Source organism: Eptesicus fuscus, chromosome 11 (assembly GCF_027574615.1).
Source record: "Eptesicus fuscus isolate TK198812 chromosome 11, DD_ASM_mEF_20220401, whole genome shotgun sequence".
NCBI classification, from domain to species: Eukaryota; Metazoa; Chordata; class Mammalia; order Chiroptera; family Vespertilionidae; genus Eptesicus; species Eptesicus fuscus.
In genome coordinates this window covers 41,094,131-41,117,500 of record NC_072483.1, presented here as the reverse complement: position 1 = coordinate 41,117,500, position 23,370 = coordinate 41,094,131, and the positions used below count along the sequence as shown (strand labels likewise).

General features: G+C 38.2%; 1 protein-coding gene across 2 annotated transcripts in view; it reads left to right on the top strand.

Moving 5' to 3' along the window:
• The window catches only part of KCNH7 (potassium voltage-gated channel subfamily H member 7), a 417,895-nt gene that overhangs the window by 293,629 nt on the left and 100,896 nt on the right, over positions 1–23,370 (top strand). The window contains exons 5-6 of one of the 2 annotated variants that reach the window (XM_054723107.1): positions 2,718–2,738; positions 11,320–11,534. In XM_054723107.1, coding sequence (XP_054579082.1) covers positions 2,718–2,738; positions 11,320–11,534 — 236 coding nt within the window. The remainder of the gene's footprint in view (positions 1–2,717; positions 2,739–11,319; positions 11,535–23,370) is intronic. The other variant, XM_054723108.1, reaches the window with a different exon arrangement.

Genomic DNA, 23,370 nt, shown 5'->3' with positions numbered 1-23,370 from the left:
GCCTTGAGAGTAGCTTATCTTGTCCCACAGTTTGAACAGAGGAGCTGTTTGAATCAGAGGAGCCAATAATCTTGGGAGTTAATGACCAGGTGCTTCTCATAAATTGTGGAAGCCAAAGCAAAGAAAAGGAAAGGCCTTTATCCATCCTTACAGACTCCATTCTGAGATTTGAAAACAGACCATCTATCCTATATAATAAAAGCCTAGGTGGCATCACATGATGCCCTTGCACGACATCACAAGATGGCCACCACAAGATGGCCGCCCTCACATCGTCACAAGATGGCCACCTCAAGATGGCCATCACAAGATGGCCACTACAAAGATGGACGACAGGGGAAGGCAGTTGGGGGCGACCAGACCAGCAGGGAAGGGCAATTGGGGGTGACCAGGCCTGCAGGGCAGTTGGGGGCGATCAGGCTGGCAGGGGAGAGCAGTTGGGGGCAATGAGGCCAGCAGGGGCATGGTTAGGGGGCAATCAGGCAGGCAGGCAGGCAGGCAAGTGGTTAGGAGCCAGCAGTCAGACATCCACCAAAGGGTCCCAAATTGGAGAGGGTGCAGGCCGGGCTGAGGGACAACCCCCTCCCATGTACGATTTCGTGCACTGGGCTTCTGTAATATACAAATTGACCGTCACTCCAACACACAAGATGGCTGCACCCATGTGGTCAAAGATGGCTGCCCCCATGTGGACACAAGATGGCTGTCACAAGATGGCCAGCAAGGGAGGGCAGTTGGAAGGGACCAGGCCTGCAAGGGAGGGCAGTTGGGGGCAATCAAACCTGCAGGGGAGGGCAGTTAGGGGTGACCAGGCCGGCAGAGGAGGGAAGTTAGGGGCGACCGGGCCTGCAGGGGAGGGCAGTTGTGGGGGGGGGGGGCACAGGCCTGCAGGGAAGGGCAGTTGGGGAAGACCCAGGCCTACAGGAGAGAGCAGTTGGGGGGCACCAGGCCTGCAGGGGAGGGCAGTTGGGGGGCACCAGGCCTACAGGGGAGAGCAGTTGGGGGGCACCAGGCCTGCAGAAGAGGGAAGCTGGGGGTGACCAGGCCAGCAGGGGAGGGAGTTGGGGGTGACCGGGCCTGCCGGGGAGGGCAGTTAGGGGTGACCAGGATGGCAGGGGAGGGAAGTTTTGGGTAACCAGGCTGGCAGGGGAGGGCTGTTAAGGGTGACCGAACTGGCAGGGGAGGGCAGTTAGGGGCAATTGGGCTGGCAGGGGAGCAGTTAGGCAGCAATCAGGCTGGCAGGCAAAAGCAGTTAGGGACAATCAGGAAGGCAGGTAGGGGAGCATTTGGGAGCCAGCAGTCCTGGATTGGGAGAGAGATGTCCGACTGCCCATTTAGGCCTGATTCCCATAGGATTCGGGCCTAAATGGGCAGTCGCACATCCCTCGAGCGGTCCCAGATTGGAGAGGGTGCAGGCTGGGCTGAGGGACACAGACCCCTGTGCACAAATTTTGTGCACCGGCCTCTAGTCCTACCTAATAAAGTAGTAATATGCAAATTGACTGCACCTTCGCTTGCCAATCAGGAGTATGCAAATTACCCAACAAAGATGGCGGCTAATTTGCATACGCTGAGGGAGGGAGGAGTGAAGACTGAAGACAACTTATAAAAGCATAATATGCAAATTGCAGGATTCTTCCTGCAAATGGGCTACTAGTATATATATAAAAGCATAATATGCAAATTGTCCGGACTGCAGAACGACTGGTCAGCTATAACGCACACTGACCACCAGAGGGCAGAGGGCAGATGGCAGATGCTCAATGCAGGAGCTGCCTCCAGCCCTCAGGCCCCAATCGCCCCATGGGGAACTGGGAACCGGGGGTGAGTGGCGGTGGACACGGGCGATGCCAGGGCCCCATTCACCCCAATGGTCATCCCACACACAGAGGGAAACCAGCAGTGGTGGGAGGCAGGGCCAGCTGCCAGCAGGCGGGGAAGATTGGCCCTGATTGCAGGCCAGGCCTAGGGACCCTACCTGTGCACGAATTTCATGCACCAGGCCTCTAGTTTTAATATAAACAAATTTCCTAAATATTCTGGCTATTATACTGAGTGCATTGTAACAACATAAATTTTAAAATCTTACATTCCCTTTGAACACTCCAGTGTCTCACTAATTTCTTATAATTATTTTTTACCTAAGAATGACTCTGTGTACTATTAGGTATTTTCAAAATATACATTAAAGAACATTTATGAGAGGGACAAATAATAAATTTGTGATTAATAATGTAAGTTGGTTTATAAGGTAAAATGCTGTTTTAGAAATATTTTTCCTTATTGACACACTAGGTGAAATTATACAAAAAATTGCTTAACATGCAAAATGTTGTGTAGTCCTTCTTTGTTGAATGATGGTTGAAGCAACACTAAAATTGGCTTCTGACAAAGTTGAAAGTTTTTATCACAATTACAGGCAGCTGGGTATGTCTTTCTCCAAACTGTCATAACTATAATATATGTATCTTGGAATCCATTTAAATTGAGGTAAATGTTTCACATATTTGAACACGAACGTTTATGACAGCAGATATTATTTCTAGCATATGCATTTTACTTGGTTAAATAGTACAAAATGTTAATTTCAAAGTTAAAATTTTAAGCATTACATCCTGTTTTATCTGTTTTTGTATATAGAGGTAATTCAGTGTATATGACATAATTTTAGTCTTTTTATATTTCTCTTTTCTTTTATCCTTATGTGTTCAAAACAGACAATGGTCGCAATGTCAAAGGTAAAGTACGAACTCAAATTTTGACATCTGATGTTCGAAGTCCCCCTTTACTTGGCATGTTAAGTTGCCTGCTGTATGCCCTGTTCAATGCAACATCATGCTGCCCTTAGCTAGTCCAAGCGCCTGGTGGAGACATCATGGCTTGGTTTTGGTTGGAGACATTGTTACTTTCTCAGTGGTGTTTGTTATGATCTTTTTCCTGCAAGAATCATAAGCCTAGGTTGACAATGGACACTTCCTAAATATTTAAATCATTTGGAAAGATACAAATATCAAGCGACATATATTCCAGTGTGGAAGAGGCACATAAGCCTATTTCAGCCAAAAAAAAAAATTTTTTTAGTTCAAGATTAAATAAAATAAGCAAAGTGCTACTACATGACAGCATCACTTTACTTGTTCCTCTTTTGTTTCCTTAAAACTAGTTTCGCGTTCCTGGATGGCAGGGGGTATGGTTTTAAGCTTACTGTAGTAGTAAACTGTACATGCATGGTAGTCACCTTCTGTTTTTCTATATTACATTTCAATCATGTTTGTGTCTTATATTAGTCTGAAATCACTGGCATGACCTATAGCTACTACAGGGTATTGTTTAACCGAGAAATATCTCTGGGCAATCTGGAGTTGGCTAAAAATTTGAAATTCACTTCTGTTTTTCTACTAGATCATAGTGGATACCAGGAATCACAACATAAAATAATCCTATATTCTCATCAGATGGAACACTTGTGGGGCTTAGTCTTTTAACATAGGCCATGCATGCTGCTGTGGGTATGCATGTGGTGACAATGACTCATTTTGTGCATGTGTGTTGCATGGACACGTCTCCACCAGTAACCACCATTACTTAGTACTCACTGTTTTGACCTCTTTCCTATGTGACTGCTACTCTAATCACGATGAAGTTTTGGATATTGATTTCTCAATCCCTTCTCTAATTAATTCAGAGCTGGTGACTGTTATGAATTAATATCACTAAAACTAAAGATGTTTTTAGCAACCCAGGATAACTTGAAAATAAGGGACATTGTGGCAACTTCTTTCCATCCTGGTTTTACTTTTTAAGCATTTCCAAAAGGGTCTGTGCAGGTGAACTCCAATAACAGGAGGAGATTTCATGTACATGCTTATTCTATCCTTGGCCTGAGATTTCTAAAAGAAAGCAAATCAGTGTCAGCTGCGGGTGGTGATTTGACTTGATCTAATGCAGAAAGAACATAACCTGGAGAAACAGAATACAAGCAGCTCTCACCAACTTGCCTCTGTGACACGGCTGGCCTTAGCTTTAATAATTAACAATCAATTATTAGACATCAATTTTCCAGTCATCTTTTAAATGAAATGAATCTAATTAGAAATGAATCTATTTTTTCTCAATAAATAAAAAATTAAGCTTGCTTATCTTCCAAACTAGTAGCTCACATAATTGTCATTCAAACTACAGCAGTTCTATTTTTGTCTCATAAACTAATCCACTTACTCTTCAACCTTTTTTTCTCAACCCTTCATTTTTAAATAGCAGTTGTCTTTGAATGAAAATGAATCCTAAAATCAGAATTTCCAGTTAGGAAACTCTAAACCACTGTAGAAAGTTTGTGTATATTAATATTTATGAAATTAAACTCCCAAATTAGATAAAACATGTGAAAATTTAATAAAAATGTAATGTCCCTGTGCCCTCCAAAGTCTTCATTATTTGTTCGAGCTCTAGTTTTGAAAACAACTTGAACATATTTAAGTGTCTGGCTCCTTAAGATATTCACAGAGCAATTAATCTAATTAGATATAATAAGACAATAAATTTTGGGTTTGTTCCTAAACTACATTTAAATTAAAAAATTTTAAAAATGAAAGACAAATTTCTACACTTCTTTGTATAAAAATGCGTAATTAGTTTTTTCTCAACTAAAAATTATTTCTTTACCAAAAAAAATAATAATAATTTAGGAAGGCATTTAGGAAGTTTTCAAGATTATTTGGTTCATTCCCCTTGGGCAAGGGTGTTGTCTAAATCCTTTGCACAAGTGGTAGAGGCATCTTTATCTCCAGTGAGCCCATTCTTTAATTTTCTTGGGAAATCTATTTTACTACCTGTTACGAAAAGAGCTAAGCTAAATCCTTCTTGCTGAAATGCAATTTATTCCCCTTCATCAATCCTGAGTTGGACAGAGATGCTAGCTGGCTACTTCTAATCTTGATGTAATATCACAGTACAAAAACAGCAAACTGACACTCAATCTTTTCTTCTAAATTAAATAATTTCCATTTAACCTTCTTTCTTGGGACCAATTGTTTCCCTTTAATAAATTCCATTAGCACTCTGACCCTTTAAAATTAGACTTCAAAGATCAAAAAGTGTAACTCATTATCAAAGAGTGAAAAAGTTAATTCAAATAAATTGCATATGCTATTTATTTGTGTGTATGTGTACATTATATTTTTCACTCATTTCTCTAATATTTGAGAGGTGAACTTAGTCCTACAATCACATATAAACAGATTTTCCCCTCCAACTTAGTGGCTTATCTGCTTATTCTGCTTTCCAAGTCATCAATAAAAATTAACCCTTACCTACTTAGTAAATAAGTCGTAATATAATTTTACCCCTCTATTGCTTCCACCTCCTTATCATCCCATGTAATACTGCATCCCACTGACAATGGTATGTTCAATTTCTAACTTGTCTAAGAATCTGGCATATGAATCAAAGCAAAACTATTCTCAAGATTTAGTACAGCTTTTACCTTCTCTATAGCAACAAAACTATCAGACTCACAACGGAAATCAATTGATCTGATACAAATGTTTCTCATAAACTACATTGGCCATTACTGAATATTTGTGATTGTAAAGTTGAGTTGCAAGTTGATTTTTCAATGGAGACAGTTTTCTTTTGTAAATTATATGCCATGTGCTGAAACAGACAATATAGATATTGACGACAAATAATTTGACTACTTCTTTTTCTAGCCTTAAACTGCTTGCCCTTATGCTTATTGACAGTGTTCTTTTACAAAATTCAATTACTCAACACTGCTCTGGCATTTCTTTAATGTTGTCAGTTCAGTAACTTAGGCTTTATTAAACTTTAGCAAAATAAACTCAGCGTCCTAAGAAATATTGTATAAACACCTGATGAGTTAAAAGCAACCTTAATCTTTATGATTTCCTTCTCTCTTGACCCATTCAGCCCTCAAGAGCAAAGATCTTAAAATATATATATATATATATATATATATTATAAATATATATATATATATATATATATTAGATGTCCTTAGCTATATGTCCAGCACTATCTAAAAGAGAATATATTCTCCTTTAGTATCTTGTCACTCATGATAAATTTAAAATTCTTCCTAGTTGTTGCTTTAGCCTCTAGTTTGATCTCTAAATGCAGAGTATTTCTTTGTAGCTAGAACCTGGCCTACTTTATATTTAATCAGACACTTGAGATACATTAGAGCTTTATATAGCTGCTAGTTTAGTCTTCTTAGTCACCTCGCTTCCGTCTCCATCAGGGCATCCATTTTGCAAATGGTTCTCTAAAAAACATCGAGTCTTTCAATATATTTTTGAGTTTTACCTTCCTTTCTACGAAATCCATTATTTCCCTTTATTTCTGCCCATTTGTTTTCTTTAAATTGATTTCACTTTGTTTTTCAGGTTACCCTCCTTTCTTTCATTAGACTCCTAAACCCCATCTGTTCATGACCACTCTCAGGGAGGCTGCCTTTCACCTTTAAATCCTCAGCCAAGGCCTCTCTGAATATAGACTAGGAGGTAGGAACCCCTGTATTCTGATTTCTATCCTTGATTCTTATTCCCTTTTGGCCGCATATTCTGTCTGCTTTGTTTTACAGTTGGTAAAATAAAGATATTGCTAATACCTATCTTAATTAAAGTGTTGGAAACTTTTTTATTAGAACATCAATAGATTTTAGAAACAACACTGATCATATTGCACACTCTAACAGACTTCTGCATATAAACATATGCTTCAAAATTAGTGGCAAAGAACATAATAATCTTTGTTATATAGGATAAAATGGGTTGTAAAAGTCTTAATCTAAGGAGCATGCATGAATTATTTTAAGAAATATTTTCAGTTTTGCTGAATTATTTAAATGGATAGATTAAATGGTCACCTAGATTAAATCTCTAACACTAAGAGCTTAAAAAACAAGAAACAGAGTAGAGTAACAGTTTATAAAGGTTTTCCAACAATAAATAAAAGAAGCTAAAATACACACTACAATGAATTTGTAATATTCTGAGGTCAAATCTTAGCCCTGTCCTCTTATTGCAACCAATATTTTAATATGCATTTTACTATCCTGAAACTACAATCAGAAATAATTTAACTTATTTCTAAAAGAACAACATAATTCCTTAACTGCAATATAAAACAAAGATAAATGAAAACAGTTTATAATGTAATTATATTTATCTCAATATATTAATGTTCAATGGTAACTACACTAGAAGACATAATACAATAATTAGACATAAGAAAAAATTGTCTGTAAGTGCATTAAAGACATGAGAACACTGCCCATAGAAGTACTGAACAAAATAATAGAGCAGAAGTATGGGTGTATAACAAAATAAAATTCACTATTGGAATAAATAGTAACATATTGGATTTATATATATGAATTTTAAAAATAAAATTCATGGACAGGCACATCAGTGTGGTAACTAGAGGGGGTAGGAGGGTAGGTGGAGGTGGAAGAGGGTATAGGGGGATAAATGGTGATGAAAAAAAATAATAAAATAAAGTGGAAAATACTTAAAAAATTAAAAGCAGGAAACAAAAATTGAATTATAAGTACTATATCAAGATGAAGTGGGGAGAAAAATGAGGAAGTATAATATTCTCACAAATGAGCTAGCCCTTACTTTTAAGTGTAATGTTAAAATAATTCCCTCTGTGATAACATGCTATAGTAATGAATTGCACAGAAGAAAGAAATCTCACTAAATGTCAGGACATATATTCTCCAACACTTAAAAAATGCCTTACAGACCATATGCTTCCAGAAGCAATGGAAACTAGAAGATGGATTGGAAGAAGAAATGGAAATCAAGTCATTCTGGAGAAATTATGGCAGATCTCTAGGGAGTTATTAGGGAGATATTGGAAACCAACAGGCAAACCTAGGACAAATCATTTCAAATGTTTAGCTTTTACCACATTGATTTAATTTCATTGTATCACATAATTTTACATATATAGTAGGACAAAAGTATGAAATATTTTAAAATAACATTTTATTCATGGTTTTTAGTGTGACTCCTATAATCTCTGGAAATTATATAATATCTGGCTCCAAATTTTAACTAATTTAACAGTTTTAAATTACTGTTAAAACAAGATTCAAATCTCTTTGCTTACATATATTTACATGTGGCAACTACACACATAGACTCTAACTTGAAGTCTGCAATTTGTTTTGGCAACTCAAAAGCCATAAATAGTGTAGCTCTAAGTGATATGATTTTCCAAAATGGTGAATAACTTCTGGTAAAATTCTGCATAAAACAATATAAAAACCTTACCTTTACATGGTAGTTATAGCTCTGGAAAATTCCATATATGTGAAAAGCCTGTTAAAAGGACATTTTACTCTATATGTGAAACAGGTTCAAGGTTCAGATCATCATAAACAGGCTTTTCACCTACACGAATGCCCATTGAGACTTATGGGACAATTTTTTAAGGTGACAGAATAGACACCTGCCATCATTGTGACAAATAAAAATGCCTCACAGATGCCCTTAGAGCAGTGATTTTCAAGCTGTTTAATCTCATGGCACACAAGGCAATTACTAAAACACTGTGACACAACAAAATATATTTCTTGCCGATGTGACAAAAAAATAGGTATGGTTTTGATTCATTCACACTGTATGACTGTTGTTGTGTTGGCTGTTGTCATTTTTTTTTATTTGACAATTTAAGGGAAAAAAGGTCAATGCCCCTGACTAAATAATCAAGTATTGCTTGTTTTAAAAATTCTTGTGGCACACCATTGTGCCTCACGGTACCCCATTGAAAATCGCAGCCCTTAGAGTGAATTACTCTCATAGTAGAGACCACTTGCTTATCCGTGTAACCAAGTCAGTGGAGTTTTTCCAGTGGAATGGGTCACAGGACAATCAAAGTATATTTAACAGTCTTTCTGCTGTAACATCATAGATGATCCACATTTTTATCCAGTTTTATAAACAACTTTGTAGATAACCTGCTGTAGAAACCCAACATATAGAAGGATGATAGAGAAGGGAATTGAAAATTGGGCAAAAGTGTTTTAAACACAATTTAACTTTATACTTCAACCTTCTGCAATCTCTTGTCAGTATCCAGCGTACAGTAAAGTTACCTAAGGAGTGAAAATATGACATTAGAGCTGAGCAATGGACAATACCAAAATATCTGAGTTCCTAGAACGTTTTACAAACTCTAATATTAAGACCTAGACTTGGGATGTAGGCATAGAATGATACCAAAAAAAAAAAAAAAAAAGAAATACCATTAAGCCTAGGTCCCAATGAGTGCATGGCCCAGCCAGTGTGGCTCAGTGGTTGAACATTGACCTATGAACCAGGAGGTCACGGGTTCAATTCCCAGTCAGGGCACATGCCTGGGTTGCTGGCTCATTCCCCAGGAGCAATCATGCAAGAGGCAGCTGATCGGTGATTCTTCTCATCATTGATTTTTTTTTTTATCTCTCTCTCCCTTCCTCTCTGAAATCAATAAAAATATAGTTTTAAAAATAATAAAATAAATGAGTGCATGTAGTGGAGAGTTCCACACAGACCCAGGGTTCTGTCCCAGTCCTACCTGAAGGCTAGACCAATTTCGTACCACTTTTGGCTCTTACTTCTTTCCTTGTCATATAAATAGAAAAGAAAGTGAAATTTGCTGGGCAATAAATATGCAGAGAACTCAATGACATTTTTCACCTAGGTGGATTTGGTCATCATCACAGAAAGAAAATTCAGGAAATGAACAGAAATGCATCTCAAGAAATACAGTATTTGCAACCCTGATAAAAATTCTCTTTAAATAACTTCAAATGTTTATAATAATCAAATATAACTCTTATAAACAAACAAAATGTGATTTTTCTTCAAGGGAAACTAAGTGATGAGTATTTTTTTAGCATTATATTGTATCTGATTTGATTGGTTGTTGTGGTCCAAAATACACAAACTATAAAATTTTCAACTGATTATACCTCATTTGGTACACTAAGTACATTTTGATCCCTAAACTGTGTTAGTTTCATTCTGAATAGGAAAAAAATAAGGCAAAATGTGTTAACTAGCAAGTTCATTCATGCAATTTTTGTTTTAAGCATTCTCTGAAGCAAAAAGTTAATGTCTGTATAATACTCGTGGGCTCTGGATTTTTCTACAATTCTTCCTGATGCCAATTTCTAAGAGCTACCTAGCATTACCCATTGTACAAGAACCCCTGGAGCATTTCCTGAATCTTCATAAGCAAAGGACAATAGGCGCATCTCAAAAGAAGATGTTGCTGGACAGGGTACTTAACCTTAACAATGGGTCAGGAGTCCTGGCACCTTGCCAAATAATCTTTGTGGGAAAGGAAATTTGAGATATCATGAGAGTTGATCAAAGGGTACAAATCCCCAGCTATAAAATGAATAAGTTCTTGGGATCAAATGTATAGCATGGTTTTTTTAAAAAAAAAAGAGAGAGAGAAAGAAATAACAAGGTACTACCAACTTCAGGTATATCCTTTTGCCTAGCTATGGGCCCTTTAATTATAAATTGTTTGCCAAAGCATTCTTCTGGTATGAATTTTATGTCTTTTCTTTTTCTCTTTTTTTTTTTTTTTTTTTTGTCACCTCAATAAGTGGTCAGTCAATTCTAAACAAAAAGAAAAAAGAAAAAGCAGGAAAATATTTTAAAATCCCACACAGGATCCTGGAGTTTTCAAGAATGAAAAATAATAATAACAAAAGAAAGAGAGAAAAAAAGGAAAAGGAAAGACATTTGCCCTTCTTAGTCTTATCTGAAATTCCTCCATCTGGGCTTAACTGTTCTGGAAGCTCTGCAAAAAACATAGGATGGAGAGGAGAATAATATAAATTGGAGCAAGGTAGACTGCCCATTCAGAAATTTCATGGCCAACATGATTTTAACCAGAGGCAAATCCTTCCTCGAATAATCCCTGGATTATAAAAGGAAATTCTTAAGAAACTTTGAAGATAGAATTTGGCCAATGATAGAGAATGGAATATTGTTGTTGTTTTTCCCTCTCTTCTTTTATTTCAGCCTTTAATGAACGAAGCTGAATAATAGCTAAAGCCTCCCTCTGCTCTCTGGGTGCACACCTAGACCCCATCTTACCCTAGGATACTCATGTGCTACTCCATGTGGCAGACAGTGACCCTAAACCCTATGTTTGGGTGTCACCTAGCTAAACTTAGTCACACCTGGATCAGGGTCACATTAATCATGGGTCACCAGCAGGTCATTCAGGACTATTTTTTCTTCTTCTATTTCTTCTGATATTGCTTTTACAAATACTTTCCAATTTTTTTAGGGCCTTTTAATCATATCAAGTCAAGCCTCCTGGGATCCACATCGGATTCAAACCTCAACAAATACAGCACCATTAACAAGATTCCACAGCTCACTCTGAATTTTTCAGATGTCAAAACTGAAAAAAAGAGTACATCCCCTCCTTCTTCAGATAAAACTATTATTGCACCCAAGGTTAAAGATCGAACACACAATGTGACAGAGAAAGTTACCCAGGTAGGACATGATTTTACTATCAATTTCAACTCTTTTAAAGGTTCTTTTCTGCACCATAAAATACATTCTTTTTTTTTTTTTTTTCATGAATGACTACCAAGAGAGGTAAGCCATTTATTTGCACTCCAATTTATCTATAAATTGTGATTTTGTTTATTACAAGACTGAGCAAAAATAGGCTAACTTGGCATCATTGTTCCCTTTATTGTAGAGGTGGTTAACCTGCTATTCATCATGTTTGGACATTTATTGTTTTGCTGCCATCTCTTGCATTATTAAAGCATGGTATTTTATTATAATGGATGTGTCTATTGAAGCTTTAGGTGACTAATCGGTATTTACTCTTAACTGTGGCCTCCTTTTTTTTCACTTACTCTCCTAAGTAGAGTCAGATAAGTCAGTTGACTTGGGAAAAAGAGCTGACTGTGATGATGGAAAGTCAGAGTAAACCAATGTGTTTCCCAGGAACAATATTTTATTATTTTCAAATAAATATTGCATGTTGAACTAGGGGGGAAAAAAGTACCGTCTAGCAGGAGTTATGTTTTAAGAATAGGGGAAAATTATTTGTACTTATTATACTGAAAGACCAGCCTACGCAGTACCTAGCTTTTGCTTACAATGCACTTAAATTGTTGGGAATTCATGACTCTAAAACTTGTGTCAAGTAAACAGTTTTTTTTTTCCTTAAAAATTAATTAGTAAATTTGCTTAGCAAATTTTTTCATAAACTGTCACAATATAAAGGTAAACTTGACCCAAATCTCTATACCAAGCATTGAAGATTTTGAATTAATAAAGTTATTCTGTAATTATAATCACTGCAAACAACACTCTAGTAATTTGTAAATAACCTTTTTGTGTGAGCTGATAGCTATGTAACGACTGCGAGTCCATTGAAAATAAACCTGAGCAGTCTCTATTGGAGATGGAAAATAGTACATGCCATACTCTGATATATACTTCGATATTTCTATAACAATAAAAGCATAATTGCTAATTAGGCCAGACGGCTGAACGACCTTCCAGACATCCTTCTGGACGACCTTCCAGATGAAGCTGGGGCTGTGAGGGCCAAGGCAAGCTGCTGCAGCTTCAAGGGCCAAGCCCCTTGCATGAATTTCATGCATCGGGCCTCTAGTATGTAATAATCAGGCTCTCTACTCTTGGCATTTTGTTCTCCTTAACTTAGTAAAACGAGATTAACAATGGTAAAGGAAAAGTCTACTGTATTAGCATGTCTATGACGCTTCAAATTTTACCTTAAAAAATCCATGATTTGTAGGCAGTAACCATCATATGGATATATAGAAATTAAGAGATTTTAGAAATTGCACAGGAGACTGGTGGCAAATATTAGGGTCAGGGTGCTGGCAGTAGCATACCTGAGTAGTGGTGAGGGCAGCAGAGCAGGAGAGGAGACCATAGGGAATTGTATAGTGCAGGGCCCTCTAAAGATGTGGTTATGCAGGAGTGCTTGACTGATGGTTTCAAATCCTCCAATTTTAAAAAGAAGCTGGAATCCCAGAATTTACAATTAAACTCTTAATTTCTAAAAGTTGGCAAACTAATTAATGCAAAACACTTTTAGGCCAAACAAAGCACACTTTGAGGCCGGTGGGCAGCCAAAGGTGACCTTTGCAAAGCTTTCAAGCTCTTGGTTTACCACAGGGCCCACCCTATTCTGCCAGCTCACCAGGTCCACGGTGCCAGAGGAGGGTGATGCCTGGGTGGATCAGAGGTTCCAGCTACCTGCTCTGGGGTCTTTCTAAGCCTGATGAGAGAGAAGACATTTATACAAATAGCCATAAAGAAATCATGTTAATAAAGAATACAGGAATACAAGTTAGGGGAAATGTAATTATACTTTAAAAGGAGAATTTTCAGAGGGGGAAAAAAGAGATAGGATGGGACATTTAAACTAGATCTGGGAAGTTGCTTATCAATCTGGAAAGTAAGTGACACCTAAGAGCATAACTGGGAGTCACATACACTTGTGTTTTAATTCTGGCTAAGTCATTCATCGTGTGCCAGGGAGACATGTATCATTTATTGTGTGACATTGAGGCAAGTTTTAGTGTTGGCAAACCTTATTTCTCAGATATAAGAATTAAATAGAACAATGTGTAGAAAATGTTCACTATCGTGCTAAGTACATAACAATTAATTTCAGACATTATTCTGTTTTCTAATAACTTACCCCTGCCCACCCACCATCTCTGCAGGATTCTTTTATCCCTACATTGCCAGGGCCTAGTAGGACACCTGGCAGAAAGGGGTTCATGAAATATTTAAGGAAGGAAAGAGGAAAGGAAGGAAGGAAGGAAGGAAGGAAGGAAGGAAGGAAGGAAGGAAGGAAGGAAGGAAGGAAGGAAGGGAGGAAGGGAGGGAGGAAGGAAGTTAGGAAAAGGATGTTGGCCAAGTGAATAAGGGAAGGGGTGATAATCACAGGAAGACAGCAAGAACAAAGTTCTAGAGGCACAAAAGTCCGTGTGTCTATGAGAACAAGTGGTTTCCTAGACCAGGGAGAGACTAGTCTGGGCAGGGGCTTGTCACACGCAGGTCAGGGAGCTGCTGAAACTTTCCCCTCTAAATGGTTCTTGACCACCTTTTTCACGTAAGTGCCTTGGGGGTCTGAGTAAAATACAATAGCTTCCACCACAAGCATTCTTTTATTTTATGTTTTTTAATATATTTTATTGATTTTTTACAGAGAGGAAGAGAGAGGGATAGAGAGTTAGAAACATCGATGAGAGAGAAACATCGATCAGCTGCCTCTTGCATACCCCCCACTGGGGATGTGCCCGCAACCAAGGTACATGCCCTTGACCGGAATCGAACCTGGGACCCTTGAGTCCGCAGGCCGACGCTCTATCCACTGAGCCAAACCGGTTTCGGCACAAGCATTCTTTTAAGGTCTCATACTTTCTCCTTAAATCCATGTGACTTTTTACTTAACTTCATAACACTACAATATTTGTTTTAACATTTTAAAAACATGTTTTAAATGACTTATCACTGAAGGAATCAGAGGTCCACAAAAAGACCCCACAGGTTTCCTACAGCTTCTCTTACTTCACCCAAATCGTGGCGTGCCCCTCTCCACAACCTCCAAAGTGTCCAGATTGGATAAGTATGATGCAGGCAAAAAACCTTTTAAGGCATTAAAAGATTGGAATTGGATTTTGTTCTATAAAGGATATCCTTTTTTTTTTTTAACATTGTGAAAGATACAGTGATAGGAAGGTGATTCTGGAGACAGATAGAATACTTAAGTGGCTGGCTATGTTCTGGCCGGAAATAATGAGGGACTGACTGGAAAAAGGATGAGACAAGAAACTAGAAAAAATGATCAGTAGGAGCACTCTTAATCTTTTTCTTAGTGCCCCCTTTAGCTCTTAGTAACAAAGCTTCCAACTGTCCACAGTCATACCAAACAAGATAGACATCAACTACTGAGAAATTCCTCCTGCAGACATAGCCTCTGGAAATGTCCTTTAAGCACTTGGAAGCAGGGTGATCCTATCACTATTTTCTCATTTAGTGTTTGTGAAGGTTCCTGATCACGGCTCTCTCTGGAATTCCCATATTCACAACACCATTATCTCCTAGTCGCTAAAAATAACTTGTAATAACCCAAGGCTTTATTATTCCCTTTGTTAGGCCTGTGTGGAAATTCTCCTTGCCTAGATATTCACAATGTATTTGCTATGGGCAGCTAGCAGTATTTTCTTTATCTAATGTTCTTATTTGTTTTATTCCCTTAGTGCATTTATGGTAATTATTTCTTCAAAAGTTATCAGGGTTTGGTTCACAGATCATCCAATAGTGAGGTTCTTTGTTTGTTTGTTTTTAATATATTTTTATTTATTTCAGAGAGGAAGGGAGAGGGAGAGAAACATCAATGATGAAAGAGAATCATTGATCAGCTGCCTCCTGCACGCCCCCTATTGGGGATCAAGCCCGCAACCCAGGCATGTGCCCTTGACTGGAATCAAACCCAGGACCCTTCAGTTTGCAGGCCGACGCTCTATCCACTGAGCCAAACCAGCTAGGGCCAACAGTGAGTTTTAAATGCTCCACTGAGCACAAACAATAGTGCAGACATTTTTTTTTAAAGGCATAAGTGAAAGGAACATTGATCTCTGCTTATGTTATGCTCTCTACCCCTTTGTGTCCCATCTCTAGTATACATTGGCTAATTGCTAATTAGCCAATTAGTTGTTTGCCTCCTTAGCTAGAGTGGGCTTCTTCAGAGTAGAGATCAGGTTCTCATTCATTCATTCATTCATTCATCCATACATTCATGCATCCATCTATTTACTTATTCACTTAACAAGCATGTATTGACAACTAATGTTCACAGTGCTAGATTCTGAGAATTCATGTTAAAAGGCAAATTTTCTGTCTTTGAGAAGTGAGGGAGATGTATGAGTACAGTGCATAGGCATTACAATGCATCATGAAGTATTACACTACAGGTATGCTCAGAGTGCAGAAGTTGCGAGGAGAGGAGAGGAAACATTACCTGTGTTGAGAGTTTGGGGTAGTGCTGGGGGAATATAAATTCTTAGATGAGTTTTGAAACTTGAGAAGTTCTCAAGATTAGGAATTAGAATATGGAGTGGGCACCCTTGGGAAACTGTGGATACAAATGAACGAGTGAAGCATGAAGTATTTGTATCACTAGTGCATAGCACAATACACAACATTAAGAAGAATCTTAAAAGATTCAGAAATGGACCACTAAAGGTACTGGAGAGAATTAAGAAGAATAAATCTATAAGTCAAAAATCCCTAAAGCAAGTATCTGCCTTCTAAATTCTCCCCTTAGACAAGATTTTTTATTCTTTGTGTTATTTTAGAGACCCATTTCATTGGCTGCTCTTACAGGACAAACTTAAGGAACACATCAGCTCTTTCTGCCATAGTCCAGCTGACTTTCTCTGTTCATTAGAAAAAATAGAAAATAACTCTCAAAAGGTGTGGATTTTTTTTAATCTTTACTGTAATCCAACTGGTACAGACTGATGTGTAGTAAGGTCTACTGCAGGGAGGCAAGGCCTTGGTTGGCCAGTTTCTACAACTTCTTAGAAGTGATGAAGAGAAAACAATGAATTGAAAGAAAAGTTGAAGAGAAAACAAAGTTTTGCTTTTACTATGGAATTGTGATTCATAATTGACAATCAAATTCTTGGTTATATCTGCCTCCTTTTAAATAAAGTAAACCAAACTTTGACTCTTGTATTATTTCATTATTCCTGAGGCTAGTTCTAGTTCCAGTTCAAATGTTATGCTAATTTTATGATTAGGTCAATCTCCTTGGATATGTATGAGTCTGGCATGGCTCAGTGGTTGAGCGTCAACCTATGAACCAGGAGGTCACAGTTCAATTCTGGTCAGGGGCACATGCCTGAGTTGCAAGCACAATCCCTGGTGTGGGGCATGCAGAAGGCAGCTGGTCAATGATTCTCTCTCAACATCTCTCTCTTACTCTCTGAAATCAATAAAAACATTTTTTTTTAAAAAAAAGAGGGTTTATAAGATGATGGCTCTGGATTCCAAGACTTTATTGGCCACTCACATACACTCTATTAGTCAATGCTGTAACACAATGCCAGTATAGAGCCCAACTGAAACCACCTTAAGCAAAAAATAAATGGAGGAGCTATAGTTTATTGGATCATATAATCTAAATTCAGGGCCATATCTGCTTTGGGGCATGGCTGTAGTCTTTGTTTAAACAGCTGATGATATTCTCACCCCTAACCTCCCACCCATGGTCCCCATCAGCCATGCTTTTTTCTGTGTTGACTTCACTAGCTCTCTGGTGGAAGCAAGGCCCTCAGACTCTCCTGTCTCACTTAATACTCATAGATGGTGATCTGTTAAGTGAGCCATCTCTCCTCTAGTGTCCTTATCATTCCTGAGAATGTAGCACCTGATTGGCCAACTTGAGTTCTGTGCTGATCCTCATGGTGCCTTGACTGACAACCACACCAGAAAAATTCACTGGGGGAGGAGATCCCCTAAAAAGAAGAACAAATAGCAATGGCCCATTGCAGAGATGAAGATAGGAATTCAGACTAACAGCATCTCTCTCTCTCTCTTTCACACACAAACACACGCATTGAATATACATTATGTGCTGAAGAGGCACTATAGACACAGAAGTATAAAAACTAGTACAAATAATCAAGGGGTTATAAAGGACTTGGAGAAACACCATACAACAAAATCTACACTAATAAAAGAGAAATATGCAAATTGACCCTCACTTTGCAACACCCACCAGCCAATCAGGAGTGAGTATGCAAATTAACCAACAAAGATGGTGGCAGCCCCAGCCCCACCCCCAGCTGCTCGAGGCCTCTGGGCTGCATGCATGCAGGTACAGAGAGGCAGGGTGGGGAGGGACGCCTGCTATGAAGGGGAGGACGGGGGGCGGAGGGAGCTACAGGAGCGGTGCTTCGGCTAGAGTGAAGACTGAAGGTGGTGGCCAGAGTGAAAGGCCTGGGTCCCGGATGCCAGAGGAAAATCAGTGCTGGCAGGCAGGGGAAGGAAGGCCTATTGCATGAATCTTTGTGCAACAGGCCTCTAGCACATAATAATAGCATTTATAAGAGCTAATATAAAAAATGCTACAAGTCATATTATAAAACTAAATGTAGTTTGAGGTGTTTTTTAAGGCTCTGTACTAGTCAAATTATGACCAAATAGTTCTATCATTTATTACTTAAAGAGAAATGCCTGGTAAATTTAAAAGAAACCCATATCAGGATCATTAGAAAATAATATATGAAGGAACCTAAATGAACAGAAGATTTTAATCTGGAGAAGAGATGATAGGAATGAGATTTACCACAAGTATAATTTTCCTATAACATCATAAAGAAGAGTACTCAAGAAAATTAGTTTTGAGAGTAATCACAAAGAGACTTAGGTCATAAGAAAGAATTTTCTGAATGTATAAAAAGCCATAAAATCTTAAAATCTATAAAGAACTTTAAAGCCAAAATAGATTTCCATTATTTGGGAATCATTTAAGTATATTATTCTCATAAAAATAGAATTATGATAGATTTAATAATAGCTGACATTGATAGAGCATTTACTATGTGCCAGGCTCTATGCTAAGTGGTTTGATAGATTATCAATTTTAATCCATACAACGTTCCTATGAGTTGGTACTATTATTATCATCTCCATTTTGTAGAAGGGGAATCTTGCTTAGAGAGAGGAAGCAACTTATTCAGGTTACCTAGTTAATGATAGAGTAGCCTTCAAATAGGTTATCTGACTTCAAACATGAAGTTCTTAATCTCTAAAGGACACCCTCTCCATGATTCAGTTGTTTTCCTATTTTTCCACTAAATATATTCAGAAATTAGCATGGCATTTGGGTATACCTGTAACATTTGCCAGCATGGTAAAATGTCATAATCTGAAAGTTTGTAGTAACTAATTAGAAAAGTGAGTCTACAGATAAATAGGAAGAGAATCTCCTCCAACTTGCCAAAAAGCTAAATAAAGCCATCCTTAAAAGAGGAGATTCATTTCCGCATTAGCTCTTATTTAAGGCTATATCTCATTTTCCTTTTGCTGATTTTAGATTAGGATGAAGAGCTTTTGTTTTTTGTTGGTGACATGTGACTCAGTAGCAAGAAAGGCAAAATTATACTGACTACTGGCATAAAGATGAGTTTAAAGATTATGGTTTCTTACTTCCCACTGATCTTTGTCCATTGTAATATGCTCATGTAATTCAATGGCTCTCAATTTATATTAATTTTGACAGAACTGCAGAACAATGTTTATAATTCAGTATTTCGTCAGAAATAGAGATGGATTTATAATAGAGAGACAGCATTGATTTCATTATGTTATCTAATGTTTAAAATTATAAATGTTTGCAATTTTTGTATAGCAATTATACCCCAATAAAGTTTTAAAAAGGTATTAATTATTGTTATCAGACCACTTCTGCAACAGTGGCTAGCCCTGCCCCAGCATGGTCTGGGACCGTTGCATGTCCAGTTTCTTAACTCATGCAGGTGAAAGTGAGAGTAAGTTTATTAAAACAGTGAGGCAAAGGAAGAGCCCCAGAGACAGAATTAGGGGGTAATCCAGGATGAGCTGCTGCTGCCCACTGCTCCCCTGGGTGCAAGTCTTGTTGGACCCTTAGAGCGTAGGCTAGAAGCAAATTACATGCCTCAGGAAAGGGGGCACAGGTGTGGTCAAAGAAGAGCATGTAATGGCATCCTTCGTCCTGAGAGTTTTATCGACTTTCTATAGGTGGAAATTTTAGGGGAGGTCCCAGGGTAGGATTTCAACAGAATATTCATTAGATCTCCAGGTGTGTCGTTTAGTATGCCTCTGTATCAAAATGACTATATAGTGGGATCAGGAGTCATTCTTTGGTTAGTTGCACCTCTATCTTGGATTAGTCTGGCTCTAATTGTATTTTTAATCTATCTCCCTGATTAAGGCAATTTAAACCACCCGCTGTTAGATATCTTTGGTTAAGGAGGATAGATTTAGATGACTTGCTCTTAGGTGTCTTTGGTTAGGGAGAACAGAGTCTTGTGATTTATCAGCAGACTGTTAATTGCTTAGCTGTTCAGCCATTTGTTCAACCATTTGTCTCAGTTTCTTCATTCCACTTGCCAGGGATTACTGATCTGCCTCACTACCTCAGGCATAATAATACAACATTTCTTAATGCTTTCTGTAGTTTCAAATTGGGTAAACTTCATCATAAACTGTCTTCAATGATACTAATAAAAATACCTTCCCGTTCTGGCCACTGTTGCTCAGTGGTGAGAGTGTCTGCCTGTGCACCAAAGGCTCGAGGGTTTGATTCCCGGTCAAGGGCACGTACATGGGCTGCAGGTTTGATCTCTGGCCCCAGTCAGGGTGTATGAGGGAGGCAACCAATTCATTTCTCTCTCTCTCTCACATGGATAGTTCTCTCTCTCTGCCTCTCTGTTCCTCTCTTCTGAACATCAATTTAAAAAAATATATGGAAAAACAAATGTCTTCCAGATACAACTGCAAATTAAAAGTGGTTTTATATAGAGCAATATTTTTCAACAATAATATCATTGTAACTCTGACTCCTATTCAGATTCTGACACCAACTGGATGTTCTACAACTCAATTCTGACACTTTCTACCTGGTTCTAGCATCAGATGCCACAGGTTAAGGGTTCAGTCCCACAAGACTGCCCCCCCACTTCAGACACCCATTGCAAGTCCAGGTGGTCACCTGTGCTTCTGGCCCAGTGGCTATAAGTTGGAGGTTGCCATGACCCCATCCTTGGGTTCAATTAATTTGCTAGAACAACTCGCAGAACTCAGGAAGCCTGTTTACTAACTAGATTGCCAATTTATTACAAAGGATAGGAATCAACAGCCAGATGAAGAGATACCTTGCAGGAGGTCCTGAACAGGAGCTTCTGTCTCCATGTTCGGGCCTGGAATGATAGCATGTGGAAGTGTTCTGGGAGTTCTACCAATGCAGTCCTTTTTTTGTTTTTTCTTATGGAGGCTTCCTTACATAGGCATGTTGAGTAACTCATTGTCCATTTTGATGGGTTTAACCTCCAACCCCTATCCCCACCCTGTAGGTAAAAGGGTGGAACTGAAAATTGCAACCCTCTAATATCTGAGTTGGTTCCTCCGCTGACTGGCCCCAATCCTTTTATGATTTAGGGGTTTTTCAAAAGTCGCCTCATTAACATAACAAAAGACACCTTAATCTCTCTCACCACTTAGGAAATTTCAAAGATTTAAGTGTCCTGATTCTGTTTTGGAAACAAGAGACTTAGACCTAATATATATTCCTTAAAATGAATCACATTATCAGTCATGAATTTAAAATTACACCTAATTAAAAAGTCTCTATTTTTCAATGGTTAATTTTTATAAAATCTCATCGATTCTCACTCTTGAAATTACAAAATAACAAAATTCACAATACTTCTCCAGTATGATTTAAATAAACTTCATTTGTTGCCTAAATTAGATATCAAGTAAACTTCAATAAACTATAAGATCATTTTGAACTTCCAAAAATAGCAATAATTACAAAATTCCAAATTAAATTTGAAATGCAAAACAAGTTCAAAAGTGCCTCTAAACACTTTTAATTTAATATGGCATCAGTTTTATATTCATTGTCTTACTGCTATTTACAGAATACCATAAAATTGGTTTAGCGAAACAGAAATCCCTATCCAATGTTTTCCCCATATTCTGAATTTGGTCTATGTCCATTCATACAAAGTGAAATGGAAAACAATATAAATGGAAGATGCAAGTTCAAATGAAGCACATTCAGAGAAATAATTACCAATTCAATATGTGTGAGTGTCAAGGTAAGAAACATTTAAACCTGTAGAGAATTTTTGTGAGTTAAACTGACCACAATTTCTGGCAACCAAAATCTCAAGAGATTGAGAAAATTTTCCAGAGAATGGCAGTTTTGCACCTTATTTTATACATCAGAATCAAAGGAGGGAGGGTGGGGAGTGTAAGAAGTTACCTGAAATCCACTGGTGATAGATTAGGGAGGTGGGAGGAAGCAAAGTGGAAAAATCTCTGGGATTGGATAAAAAGTAAAAGGAATAGACACATACTTCTTTTACATAGGTGGATACAGGATAGTTAACAATTAACAATTACTAGGATAACAAAAACAAGGTGTGGTCTCCTGCTCTGGTGGGAGATTGTGCCCTAATAGGTCCGGGAAAAGGAAATTACCTGACATTCCAAAGGTATGTTATCTTAGATGCAAAAAGCACAATAGACAGGCTCAGTTAAGGTAAAGACTGACCTTTGTTAGGAAAGATACTAGCCTAGGACATGACTACCCACCATCAATCTCCTTTAGTTAGGAAGTTTTAATTTCAGACCATCCTATGTGGTTAGTTAGGTAAGCTTGTAAGGCCAGCCATGCAGGCTTCCCCTGAGCTTGTCAGGTTTAGTTTGTGGCCCCTTTTTTGTCTACATGAGTACTTACTAAATATAAGTCCAAGTGTTGTCAATGTAAGAAACATCCAAACCTGTAGAGAATTTTTATAACAGTTTAGTTGAGCCAAACTGACACAACATATGCTGGGAAGCAAGATCTCAAATGCTCCAGAGAGTAACAGTTTTGCAGTTTCTTTTATACATTTTAAATTAAGGAGGGACTGTAAGGAAAATTACATGGAGGGGAGAGGAAGCAACTTGAGGATGGAATTACAGGATAGTTAAGAATATGTGTTCTCTCGGTGAGTCGGAAAGGGGCATTACAAAGGTGTGCTAACCTAGATGCACAGAAACAACAAACAGAGCTTACTAAAGAACTTATATGCCTGGGGCATGACTACCCACCATGCCTGTCCAGTTAGGAATTTATGATCAGATCACCCTGTGAAGTTACTTTCTGTAGAACCCCCGTGTTATATCCAATGGTGATACAAAAATGTTTAAGTTAAGGTTTTTGCCTTCAAGGGCCTTTGATTGAATACGAATCTTTGATCTTCGAGATTCTTTTTCTCTGGGCAAATAAATATATCCTATAATCTTTCAATAATAAGGAATCCTATACAATAAAAGCCTAATATGCAAATCGACCAAATGGCAAAACGATGGGTAGCTATGATGCTCACTGACCACCAGGGGGAAGACGCTCCATTCAGGAGCTTCCCCGTGGTGGTCAGTGTGCTCCCACAGGAGGAGCACCGCTCAGCCAGAAGCTGGGCTCATAGCTGGCAAGTGCAGCAGCAGTGGCAGGAGCCTCTCTGCCTCCGCTGCAGGGGGCGGTAAGGAGCCAGGGGTCCCAGACTGC